This window comes from Parambassis ranga, chromosome 12 (assembly GCF_900634625.1).
Source record: "Parambassis ranga chromosome 12, fParRan2.1, whole genome shotgun sequence".
Taxonomy (NCBI): domain Eukaryota; kingdom Metazoa; phylum Chordata; class Actinopteri; family Ambassidae; genus Parambassis; species Parambassis ranga.
Window position 1 is genome coordinate 2220762 of NC_041032.1, and position 13406 is coordinate 2234167.

The 13406-nt window shown below is 40.7% G+C and overlaps 2 protein-coding genes across 2 annotated transcripts in view; one reads left to right on the forward strand and one right to left on the reverse strand.

The window, feature by feature from the left end:
- onecut2 (one cut homeobox 2) overlaps nt 1-9882 on the forward strand; it is a 49206-nt gene extending 39324 nt beyond the window's left edge. The window contains exon 3 of the mRNA XM_028417497.1: nt 9756-9882. Coding sequence (XP_028273298.1) covers nt 9756-9757 — 2 coding nt within the window. The 3' untranslated portion in view covers nt 9758-9882. The remainder of the gene's footprint in view (nt 1-9755) is intronic.
- fech (ferrochelatase) lies at nt 399-12775 on the reverse strand. Its single transcript, XM_028417498.1, has 11 exons — nt 12559-12775; nt 11508-11598; nt 10513-10632; nt 9844-9992; nt 9268-9402; nt 7407-7513; nt 7105-7203; nt 6816-6923; nt 5412-5576; nt 4547-4606; nt 399-3163 (listed from the first exon to the last, which is right to left on the reverse strand). The coding sequence occupies exons 1-11, from the start codon at nt 12593-12595 to the stop codon at nt 3026-3028; spliced, it is 1209 nt and encodes a 402-aa protein (XP_028273299.1). The 5' UTR covers nt 12596-12775; the 3' UTR covers nt 399-3025.
- Between the last annotated feature and the right edge of the window lie 631 nt (nt 12776-13406).

A 13406-nucleotide genomic window follows, 5' to 3' on the forward strand; every position in this document is an offset into this window, starting at 1 on the left:
ATGTGGCTTTATCCACAAAGCAGCACATGGTTAGGTGACCTGAGTATTTCAAAGAGTGACGGTGATAATATTAGTGGCAGAATATCAATGGGACTTCTTAGCATAGATGACACAACCCACCAAACTTACTACAAAAAGGATTCTCTTATAATATTATTGCTATATGTGAATCAGAACAAAAAGAAACGCTCACTTTTGAATAGTAATGTGTTAAATTGCTAAATATATTTCACTTTTTTAGGAAACCAATCACAGCAATGTTCACAGCTTTCTGTTGTTATTATCAGTATGATCTAAACAAAACTGGACATGTTTTGGTGCAGTTTGTTCATGACAACAAAAATTCGATTAAATATTCATGTAAACACAAAAGCCAATAAAACACATAACGACAGATCTTTGTTTCTTTGCTGTATTTTATTTTGAAGGAAGACTTGTTGTCTGTATTTGCACATGATCCAAAAACAGAGACAGAAAAGTTGTGTGTTCTGGAACAAATTAAAAACAAATCTCAAACAACACCCAAAGTAGGCTGGAGCAGCAAGTTATAGTGCCTTTGTCATATGCACAATGCAAACTCTGTACAGTGCATGTTCAGCTAAGCAAACACGCGCACACACACACAATTTATTTTCAATAACTGAGTTACCAAAACTGACTCACAGAGGATAATTAAAAATAAATAATAATAATACACCCAGCCTTCAGGTATTGGTCTTCCTGCTGTGATCTGAACATTTTGACATTTGTACACTAACTCTGACTTTGGTCAGTTAACACAAGTGTTTAGTTTTACCTCAATAATAATGCAGTGTGATGCATTGCAAGTTAGCCATACTTAGCTCAGTGAAGATCTTGTTTTGCAAATATTAATGCTAAGGCCTATAGATAAAAATGAGCAATGTTACATATCTCATGCTTGCAAACATAAAAACACAACTGTATTTCAAACCTGTGGAAGAGCACTGACATTTAACACTATAGGATACGTGCAGCAGTGCTTACAGACGCCAACGTGTCGCCGTGTTGAAGGAAATGGAGAATAAAGTTGGAAACTTTATGACCAAATAAGCTACACATGTGGGAAAGACGTCTCTTTTTCCAACATGGTGACTTGTCATTGGCTCAGATCACAGCAGGAACACGTTCATTCAGATTTTAGGGTGATTTATACGACAGCATTTTGGTTAAGCACACATAACGTAACATAAAGCACAATTCCAGTATTCCTAGTTAGCCAGTGTAAAAGGCACGTTATCATGGGGAAAAAAATGGTGGGGAGGGTGCACAGGAGCTGAGTTACTTCTCACCTTTTGACACTTTAGTCTCATCCCAAATAAATGGGACGCAGCATTCTTTCCGTCAACCTATACACTACTTTAGTTTAAATACACTAGATCTGAGGAGTGCGACTGGACAAAACATTTGTAAACTGCACTGAAGTTTAGGAGGAAGCAGCCAGTCAACAGTAAAACATATTGTACGCTTTATTTTTGTGCTACTTTTCTACACCTATCTTAATAAATGTCACATACTGCATTTTGTTATGACCATCATCATCGGTCTTCTTTTCCCAGCAGAATGGCTGCATTCAGCTTTCGATCATACACTGTGCCCATAATGCAACAGACAGACCATTTTGATACAGATGTGTCAAACTATTAGACTGATTGACTAAAAGTAGTATATGCACAGCTAGCTCAGAGGCTCAGGAGGACTTTTAGTGACTAATTGATGAGAAGAATCCAACAGGAAACTACATGTGGTCATGTGCTGTCAGGTGTTGAAATCCATGGCTTTGCTGCTTTATATTTTCAGATAAACTGAGTCACACTTTATGAGAGTTGCACGGCTCGGTATGCGTTCTGTGCATTAGGCGGGAGCTACTCACTTAGCTTGCTACATTAGCACAGATGTCCATACCTTTCCTTTTCATTCATGTTCGACACTCCTCATACAAAGCGTACAAGGTAACATTTTCACAGGTTCAAGTGTACTGACGGCACAGTTTTTTACTGACAGTCGAATAAACCAACTGTCCACTCAGTTTCCTAAAGTAATAGGAATATAAATAGGATTGCAGCATTTATTGAAAATTTCAAAACTAGCAACATTTGCCTGCTGTGTTTTCCCTTTCCAGGATGCCCTAATTACCTGACTGATATAATTTATGTAAAAAATGTCAAAAATTACTGGTAATAATAAAATGAGACGTTTCTGTGTATGAAGCTAAACACTGCACGCTTAAAGATGTGAACGTTTGAAGAGGATCAACTCTCCCTTTTTCAGTTTGTGTTTGAACTACAAGCCTATTTATGTATAAAAAAGGTAAGATTAATATTAACTGACACAACCACTTAAAGCTTCCTGTTATGGCAAAGCAAAATTCCTTCTTCACTTAGTATCTCTTCTATACTCTTCTGTCTTAAACTGGCTGGTATTGAGCTGCATGTGAGCAGCACCAATCTCCTCCAATCACATTGCGCAGGATGCAGAAGGAAGGGTGGGATAACTCATGGCTACTGGGCCAATGGCATAAAGGAGCAAGTCAGAAGATGGTAGTATGTATTCATGGCTGACTGTTACTTGTTTAGCACCAGTGAGGAGAGAAATAAGAGTCTCGCATGGAAGTTAGATGGAGCTAAGTGAGTGGAATGTTAGCAAGGGAAATGTAATAAACACAAAAAAATAGTGCACTTTTCTCCTGTAACGTCGGTGTGATGTGAACAGTTTTTGCAGCAGGTCAGAGTTTATCCAAAGGGTGTCCTCAAAACCTTACAGTGGTGCCTGTTTTATCCTCCCTGTTGTGACATTAGGGAGGTATATATACCAAACTCTGGTGATCACACAACAAAAATATAAATGTATTTGCAGAAACCATTTCCTGGAATATTTTTCCTTCGTAACTGACATTATTGGGGAGGGGACATTAAACTTTCCTTATAGAAGAAGGCTATCAGTTTCTTTACAGGTAGCGCTGTTGCAGGAAGGGCTTCAGTGCGTGTACATGGTCGGGTGCTCGTCTCTATGAGAGCTTCTGGTTGGCGAAGAAGGCCTTGGTCTTGCCACAGGTAGGGTTGGTGCACAGCGGGCAGCGCAGGGTCAGCTGACGGGAGCATGGCTCGTTGGACTTCAGGTGGGACTGGACGAGGTCTGCCAGGGCCTGGACAAGTTAGAAGAGTCAAACACTTCCTGTACAGATGTTTCACATCAGCTTGGAGGTTTTCAATAAGTGTTTAATTTGAATTTCATTAAATAATGTTTTATGAAGTAATAGTGAAGAAGGCTGGCATTGCTTCAGTTAGACAGCTCTGAGACTGAAGCTACTTTAATCATAAAGGAACTGTGCTAAATTTACTATTAAAGGCCAAACAAATTCATAATAAACCGGCAATTTTATCTTTATGAAAAACTAGCACACAGTTGAGGTAAATACACCTGCCACCACGCAGAGTAACACATGATGAGGCGAACCTGTCGGGCTGACTGCAAGTATTTGTGGAACAGGGGGACTGTTGAGCCACAGCTGTTCTTTCTGATGTTAACGTTGAATTTTTAGGTCTCCGACCTTACTTAAACTCACACACAGGTTTAACCAACAACATATAAATATCCCTGTACTCAGTCCTGTTTTCATTTTTGTCTTCCACATATGTCTCATATGTCTCGACATGGCTGACTGGACAGATCTCTACATACATCTTCTTACAGTACAGATAATTCCATCCCCTCTCCTCCCCAGCCTTCATTTGCATTTGTACAGGCCATGACTGAATACAACTTTTATAAGATTAAGATTCTGCAGGATCTGTGTTCAATAAAATGGAAGTGAATAGACTGAAAACAAGTCGACTCGCTGAACAAGCCTGTAATTTGATGGGGGATTTATCAAGAGCCCTAACCTGAGCCAGACTCTGCTGTGAAAATCCTGATGAATGTATTTTTCTTTATTTTCCAACAGCCACTGCTTGCAGACGGCAGCAGCTCGCTGAGAAACTAAAACCACACCAAGGAAACCATCCTTCAGTAACTACCAACTAATCATCCTCTGGATATTGATTTATACAGCACACACACACACACACACAGAGTCAGATCCTAGGCGAGGGGTCTCTGAGCGTGGCGGGTTTGACCAGCCAGCCAGCCTGGCGGTTCAGTTCTACTGTAGTCAGCTCTAAAGGTTCCCATTGATCTGCCCCCTTCCTTTAATAAACCCTACACACACACACACGAATAGCTGTTACAGCTGGAGGAGTTGCCTGTTGTGAGAAAGGTTTAAGGGTTGAGGATGAAGGAAGGATAGGAGGAGAGATGAGAGAGGAAGAAAGGACGGAGGGAAGAAAAAGACAAGGGAGAGCAAGAAGAAGGAAAAGAAGGAGGTATCCATTCACTGACCAACTCGTGCACACTATTCACAGGCTTACCGTTTAATCTTCCAACTTTAGTCTACTGATCATCATCTTCTCATCTCTATCTTTCTTATACAAAACCTATATTTGAACTGGTATTATAAGTCAGCCTTTGTTGTGTGTGTGTTGAAAGGTACCTTCATAAAAAGAGGGTTTCCGTTGAGTGACTCTGCTCTCCTGATGTTTTCCACCCCACACTGTAGAAGGATAACACAGAGAAACAAACAGCCATCATATATGTTCTCATCTATTTTACAGAATACTGCAAAAGAATGACACTGCAGCCCTGAGGTCAAAGGAATCCTCTCCTTCCCCCCTTGTAAAAAGGATAAATGCTGTGATATTAGTCCACAGCCACAACTTTTAGGGTGCTAACATAATGTCAGCATAAAGGCACAAAACAAACAAAGAAACACGTCACCAAGTCAGATGTAACAAAGTAAAGTAAATGTAAAATAAAGTCCAACATTGAGTTGGACATGTGGGAAAAGTGTCCTCATTTTGTTGGATGAGGACTTCAAGACATAAAAGCATTTTGGTCTCAGTTTCCAATTATTTTTAACAGCAGGTTTCATTTTGTGAGTGAAACTCCTATTGGCTGTGAACAGTCTGAAGTGGTCCAGACTGTGTGTGTGTTGTCTGGTAAGATTGGTCTTTGTGAGGACCAGTTTCAGTTTAAGGTCTTTATTTAAGATGGAGACATGTATGGACATATGACTTCTTAAAGTTAAGGTCAGACACTAATTCAAATAAAGCGATGATCCTCAGACATATACAAGTATAAATGTATGTGTCTTTCTGGCACCAGTCGCATTGATTGGTGGTCATCTCACTGGTGCCTGTAGACAGACAGGCAGAGAGAGCACTGGGCTGCTGGTAACACACCTGACTAAAACACTTCTGCTAGTCTCACATTGCACAGCTATTGCTGTGCACTTGCACTATGGGACATGTTTTCCTCTTCATAATGTTTTATGGACAGAAACCTTTTCTCTATCTTACCTCCTCCCCAAGCACCTGTCCGTACTCGATGTCCAGCTCGTGTAATGTTTCTATGTGATCTGAGGTGAAGGCGATAGGCACCAGCAGGATGTTCCTCTTCCCTCGTTCACACAGCCCTTTGATCACGTCATCTGTCTGGGGACCAAGCCATGGCATGGGACCCACCTGTAGGACCAAACATGGATATGGGAGGAGTTTTACTTCATGAAGATGAAGAACCAAACATATTAAAGGCTCTTTGTCTACTTGCTTGTACCTAAACCTCTTTAACTACGGCTCTAACTTTTCATAACTGTTTCAAGTATATGTTCTTTGTCCCCTGAGGATGACCATCAACTTGTATTTTCACTCTCTGAGTCCAAACCCGCAGCCAGGTTGGAAAAAAAACATATATATTTTTTAAATCCATGTCCATGAACTACTCCTCAACTATTCAGCAACTTTTTTCTAGTAAACCCAGGCACACACCTAAAAAAGAGAGGGGATGACGAGAGAGAAACGGAGAAAGGAAAATGATCAATGTCACATCAGTGCAACGTAGCTCAGAAACAGCAAACAGTGGAGCAAGTTGAAAATGTTGGGTTGATGCATTCAGTGGGGATGACTGAGGAAGACTGTTCTGTGTTGTATGCACGAAAAACCTGCCTTATTTTAGACAGGAAATGTTTTGCAGATTGGGATGACGACAGTGTGTCTGCATGCTGAAATATCTACAGCTGATGTATGGTACATAGTAGCATGAAAACACCTTGTTGGGGTTCATCATGCTTCCCTGATGCTAAAATATATTGTAATCTATTGTATTCATACAGCAAGGACACCTTTGAGTTCTCCACATCCATTGAGCTATAATGTCTAGGCTGTCATCCACTGTGACCTGAGAGCTATGATAAAGCTTATGTACAGCAGTAGTATTAGTCAGACAATGGCTCCATCTTGTGGCAACCTCCTGCCTGCTTGACCACAAAGTCATTACCATTTTTTTTTTTCTTTTTGGCAATCCATCGATCAAATAAAACAAAATACATGTTTTTACTCTGCCTTTACCAAACTTGGTGTGTAGCACTGGCAGACTGACATGCAGAATTGTGTTTTTGGTGAAAGGGGCATAGCAAGAAAAACTATCTCTATGACCAAGTTATCCAATCAGGCAGGGCACCTTCCTGCCATATATCAATGGAAATAAATGCTATCAAATCTAATGCACATGGTCTAGAAGCAAGTATGAGACAGAGATGTGAGACTAGACACCACATCTTGAAACTGCACCAATTGTGGCACTATGATTAACAAAAATGAAAAGAAAGGACTGTAAAATAATGTCATATGTTGACACAGTCACATCTTTCTATACTATAAAACAATCATTCTGGTTTATTTACATCTATGATTGTGTCTACTCACCCTGGACTGCCACACTAGTCTGTAGGGGTTACAGTGCCCAAGTCTCTCGATGACTCTCTGAACTGTGGCTCCTACTTCCTGAGGATAGGGGTCACCTCTGTTTACAACCTGCACCAGGTGGACAACAGCAAGACTGTCAGTGAAAGCAAGGGTTTCATTCCTCAAGAATAGTATAAGCATAGTAGTGGTAAAGTATCAGAAGTATTAGTAGTATCCTTATAAGCAGCTTTATGTGATCAGCAACATTGACAGTGATAGAAGCAGTGTTATATTCCTTAATAATACTTACAGCTAGAGGAAGCGAGTGTGCTGAGAACAGAATGACAACATCATCCCTCTTCTCTTCTGGAAACTTAAGCAGTTCATTTGTGATGTGATCTGCAAAACACTGTGCACACACACACAGACACACAAAGTCAAACATCCACACACATTTTTTATTAATACTGCCCGTAAAATTTTCCTCAGTTAAAAGACATTTTAACACTCACTATGTATGCTGAGTATGGATGCTTTTAGCTCGTTTGTTGATTCCCGTGTGAGTTTGTTTTCTAATATCAGGCTGTGTGTGTGTCTGTGTGTGTGTCTAACCTCCACCAGCAGTGGGTGTGTGGGCCAACGGTCGATGACACTCCAGCGCATTTTTGGTCTGTCAACTCTGTTGCTGTAGTAACGGTAGATGGCATTCAGACTGCTGCCTGTCAACAAAACAGACCTGATTAATACTGTAAATATGTTCAAGTATAGTACAATCAGTACATTGGGCTGCTGGCCACTGACAACGTGAGAGCCTGGACAAAGCATCTGTTTAAGCTGTTTGTATGAGGTATCAAATCCCCTTTTTTGTGGATTCAAAGTAAAAACTACTATTAAAAAAAAAAAAAAAAAAAATCAAGACTGTCCTCTCATGTTGTTTCCATATAAAAAAGGAGCTCTAAAGCAAATATATTTCATCCAAAGGCTATGCAATAAGGCTACAGTCAAATTAAGAACTTTCTGTCGTGTTATACACCTTCAGGCAAACAACATAATATCAATTGTTTTTTACTGTGCCAATAGTTATTTATCAAAATTTAAGCCAAAAGAAAAAACATGTGTTCATGCTGCTTCCATATAGTTTAATTAGATGAGCTGCAGCAGGTGCTGCTGATCATCAGTCCTTGATGAATTGATCATCAGCAGGTGTACAGACAGGTGTTTGACAAGAGAGAAAGACATAAGCAGTGGTGTTAGGCCCTGTTCACACTGGAGAAAGTCATTCCAGCTAGAGTAGGATTGAGCCCAGACAGCCTTTAAGGCCCCGTTCACACTGGGGAAAAAAATGTGGCTTAAGCAGGATTTGGCCGCATCCAGATCAATCCAGATGGATAAGCTGGATGCGTTCAGACCTATTTTCAAATCTGGCTAGCACACAGTTGTGTCCGCACTCAATCCGGCTTCATCCAGCGTGTTTGCTGTTCTCCAAACCACTAGGTGGCGCCTCGTAATATGGCTAATAATGTGGCAAGCCGGATTCGCTAGCCACATTTGCGTTCACACCTGAGCCACATTTGAGCCAATCCTGCTAGATCTACCTCTCGAGGGTGGATCTAGCTGGCTTGAAATCAAACTGGATTCAGCTGGATTGGAGGTGTTCACACTCGGAAAAAAACACATCTGGATTGATCTGGATGCGGCCAAATCCTGCTTAAGCCACATTTTTTTCCCCAGTGTGAACAGGGCCTTAGAGAAGCAGCTGTTGCTGCATGTTCAATGTTGGTGGTTAACACTGAGACCAAAACATTAACACTGAACATGCTCAGGCCTGTAGGCTTTACATGTACCTCTTTTGTCTGGTTCAAACCAAACACAACTTCTCAGCAAAAACACCTCATACACTGTCAAGCACAGTGGTGGAGGGCTGATGATTTGGGCTTGTTTTGCAGCTACAGGATCTGGTCACCTTGCAGTCATTGAGTCAACTATGAACTCCTGTATACAAGAGTATACCAGTATTTTCAAGAAAGCAGCTAATAGCTAGATATGTAGGACCCCATTCTTATTCTCCACCAGTCACTGAGAACAACAAAAGCCCATTAGAGTGCCTAAAAAGGTAGTGTGTGAGCAACTTTTCATGAATTAAGTGTCTCCAGATCCAGCCTTTGAAATCTTCTTTCATGCCAAGTCAACTCAAGCCACAATTTTCACACCAGCACGATACTAACACGGAGACCTGCAGTCTCAGCTGGATATTTACTAACAGCACTCTGACAGCATACTAAAAATGTTTTTTTATGAACGTGTATGAGTGGGGGCACAGAGCAGATCACCTTGGGTGTGGTGATTTAAATGGCCACACTCCTCTTATTCCTCTTATTAGAATTATTCCTAATTTCTTAGAAGAACCTGAGCAGAGGATATTTTATTCTGAACTGATTTCATTTCCTATATCTGTCAAGCGTGTGTCTGTCACCTGTGGTGGAGCAGCTGTACTGAGGATATTGTGTGAAGGCCACAGCTCTCTCCACTCCGTCTTTCTCCATCTCTTCAATGGCTTCCTCCGTCAGTGGGTGGACGTACCGGAAGCCGATGTAGAACTTGTGGGGAGCTGATCAAAGAGAAACAGTCAAAACCACCATGCTGAATACCTTTATTACAAAGTTACTGACTAAAACAGGCGAAGGAATTGCAAAAATTCTGCATTTAGACAATAATCTGAAACTCTGAACAATAAACAGTTTAAGGAGCAGAAAAGAAAGGCGGAGTGAATCAGGTTTGGACAGCACTAGATACGATCAGACTGCGGTTGCTGCATGTCTTATCTGCGAAGTGTGTTGCAGGCGTGTGAAGAGACACTCCTTCATGGCATCACTATCTCCACTTCACACACTTTGCTTCCAAAAACCAGCATACCAGCAGGAATAACTCTTTTTTTGGTGTATCATTTTGTGCTTTTTACAGGATGATGATTCTATTTTTCTGCCAAACCACAACAGAAAAATCCTCACTCCCTGTCACACTGTGTAGATTCTCTCTGAGACTGCCTCACCCGTCTCAGGGCTCATCTCGTCCAGCAGCTTCACCATGCCCTCCCCCTGCATGGAGGTCCAGTGTTTGATGGGCGAACCTCCTCCAATCTTACTGTATTGTTCCTGGATCTTTGGCGTCCGCCGTTTGGCGATAAACGGACCGAGCTTACTGCAGAACACAGGGCAGGTTTCTGTATGTTATATTTCACAATAATTTAAGCATGTCTTAGCTTGTCTTTGTGGCATGCATGCTCAACACAAAGTAGGGTTGAGGCCGATGAGAATGTAAGTAAATAGAATGCATTTTTTTCATTAAAGAGATCAGTATGCAGAAGTTAGCTTCTAGCAACAACAGCCTGTAGGTTCACTGTATGATGAAAGAAACACAGCAGAGCACTGTGACCCAACAGGCTTCCCCATTTGTTCCTTTCAAAGTCTGTGCAGGTCAACTTTACAAATGATGTATCCTTTTTTCACAGCATGTATGCGTGCTACTCTAAGTATACCTTGTGATACATTAGCTGTGCTTTTCAAATATCCAATCATACTTTTAGTTAAAGCTAAAAGCAAGTTTACTTCCCAGTCCAGTGCTTGTATAACCATAGCATAGCCTTTACTATAAAACACTGACACCTTTGAGCTGCTTTTACTTAACAGTATTTCTGATTCAGTGTGTCCATGGTGCTTACTTCTGTACAGGAAGTTTCATCAGGTCTGTGTCCATAAAGAGCCGCAGGAGGAAGTCATGAACATCTTCAAGCTTTTCTGGTCCCCCCATGTTTAGCATCAAGATGCCAGTCTTAGGTTTTCTGCAGTCAGGACAGATTTATAATCAATAATACATATCTAACAACTGGCAAAGACAGCCCATGTATATGAAAAATGTATTGATTATCCATGTATAATATATTTTATATGAAGAGATATATTATAAAGTATGAGCACACAATTCAGAGAAATTCTACACAACTGATGACAGACACACTTTGACAATGATGTCTCAAACACATGATATTAGATAAAGTTGCAAATTAAGTTATTGTATGTCTATGGACATAACTCATATTACAGATCTTGAACAGCAAATATTCGGACTTATCACAAGAAAAGTGCAGGTGGAATTTCATTCCCTTTGACGGGGTCATACACTGAAGAATCTGTTGTCTCATTCATAATTATTGCTCAGATGTAAACATCAAAGGACTCAAAAGGCCATAAAATTCACAATGAAAGCAGTGAGAGGGATCATGCGTGAAAAGACATCCACAGAGAGCAGAAGTCACCCACAGCTGGTCGACAAGGATCCACCGTTCATTTCAAAGAAAAACACCAACAGGTCAAATCAGGACAAACAGGCATCTGTGCACCGGCTGCTGCCCTGTATGAGCCCTGCTGATAAGTATTAAACTCCACAACTGACCAGTCTGCAAACTGATGCTTAGCTCAACAAGAGCGTATTAGTTTGGTTCATCAGTTATAATGCATTATAATGTGCTGCTAGAGGTGCGGAACAGAGCCAGCAACAAACAACAGCAACTGTCAGCCACAGGTGCACAGTGATAGCTCCAAGAGCAAACACATGACATGTGTCAAGGTTCCATGAAGCAGGATTGGACCAGAAAAGTACATACACTTGATTATAAATCTGTCACAAGCTGTGTGTGTGCGAGTGTGTGAGACAGACCTGTTCTCCTGTGTTTCTGGAGTCGCAGTGTGGGCTAAAGCAGCAGCAGTGGAGCGTCTCCTCACACTCAGACTGACGCTGCTCCTGGCGACTAAAACAAAAGAAGAAATCCATTTAGCTGCCCGTCCTTTCCTTATAAAGATGGATGCTGATAAGTCAAACAGAAAATAATGTTTATCTAACATTGTCAGTACTGTCATGACCTTACATGAGGTCACAACGGCAGGAGTAGGCCACACACCAGTGCAATCAAGAGCAGTGTGGGAAATAACAGACAGATGTGTATTTGAACAGTATTCTCTGGGTTTAACAGTCAAAGTGATAGAATTTACTGTTTTACTTTCATAACTCTCCCTGCAGTACCCTGACGCGCCGCAAGTAGGCATGCTGACATTACGCAAGTTCACAACGCTGCAGTTGTGTAACTATGTTTCTTTCTCGTAGTCTGAAGTCGGACTGCAAAAAGATAGGTGTAGTATTTACGGAACCACAGAATGTTACTAAATGCAGCTCTGTTTGGGGATAAGTCCATTATGTAACATTACATCCAATTGTAACCTACAGTAACATTGGGCTTTGATAAATCACCGGGAGTTAGCAACTAGCTCTCCGCGGAAACACGGCCATTTGTCAATAAAATAAAAGCATATTTACGGTCAGTGTTCTACAAATATAAGCGTTTCCACTGTGTAGGGTGGTAACTATAGACAAAAAACACATATCCTGAGTCCTTAGAAAAAGACCGACGAAAAGCTTTAAGCATACAAGCCAATAATGCACGCTGTTTGATTATTTTATGAGTTTCCTTTACAGGAAGTTGTAATTCCGTATCCTTGCTAGCATAACCTGCAAACATGTAACGTTGATGCCAATGTCAGCAGCGTGTTGTTGACTTCACGCCAAAATGCCTCAAAACTGGATTTATCCAGAACTGAACAAGCTAAGACATACAGCTTATTACACGACATTAAATACTCAGCTACAAAGTGAAGCTTGGAGGTGTATGTGCACAGCCTCGGTCAGGCTAACTTAGTTGAACAGCCACACTCACATTGGATGAAGCGACCGGCACTGCCCAGGACTGCCATCGTGTTAGTTTTCTGTTTTCACAGCCGATAAAAGTCTCGTTGAAATGACCGATAACGTGTGCTCTCCGCGGCTGGACCCGCGAGTACGTCCTACCTCCACAGACCGCCTCACTGCTGGCCAAACTGACGTGAAGCCAGATTCCTTCAGCTATCACCGGCTGGTTGGACTCCAGTCAAGATTTTAGCGATAACACCGACACATCCGGTGTGTAGTTTCAAAATAAAACACGCCCTCATTAGGTGTCCTCGCAATTGGATCATACTATTGCAGTAATGGATATATCTGTTAAAATAGCCTGCATTATATATATATATATATATATATATATATATATATATATATATATATATATATATATATATATATAGAAAGGATGAAAAACAGGAAGAACATTTTATAATAATAATAATAATATATCAATATATCATAATCAATATTTTTTATCCTGTATATATATAAAGACAAGAAGAACAAATATTTTATTTTGAGTGTAATATCTGATATGTTAATTTTTAGTGGGAAAATGTTTAAATTTACGAACTAAAACTGCCAGACAAATTTGTATTGTGGAGAAAATGTTTGTCACGTTTCCGGTCTGACGTTGGCGCTTATCCAGCTTGCTGGACATAGATGGGCTTCTATGCAACGTCATCACAGACGCGCACAGACGGCAGCAGGAGTAACTGTGTTTACTACTGTATCTACAGTGGAAAATTATTTATTTATTTATTAAAATTTGGAGTGGATCACAGAATTTGTGCAAATTAAAGAAGATTACGATACGAGCCAGGCTTGACTGGTGTCTGCAAA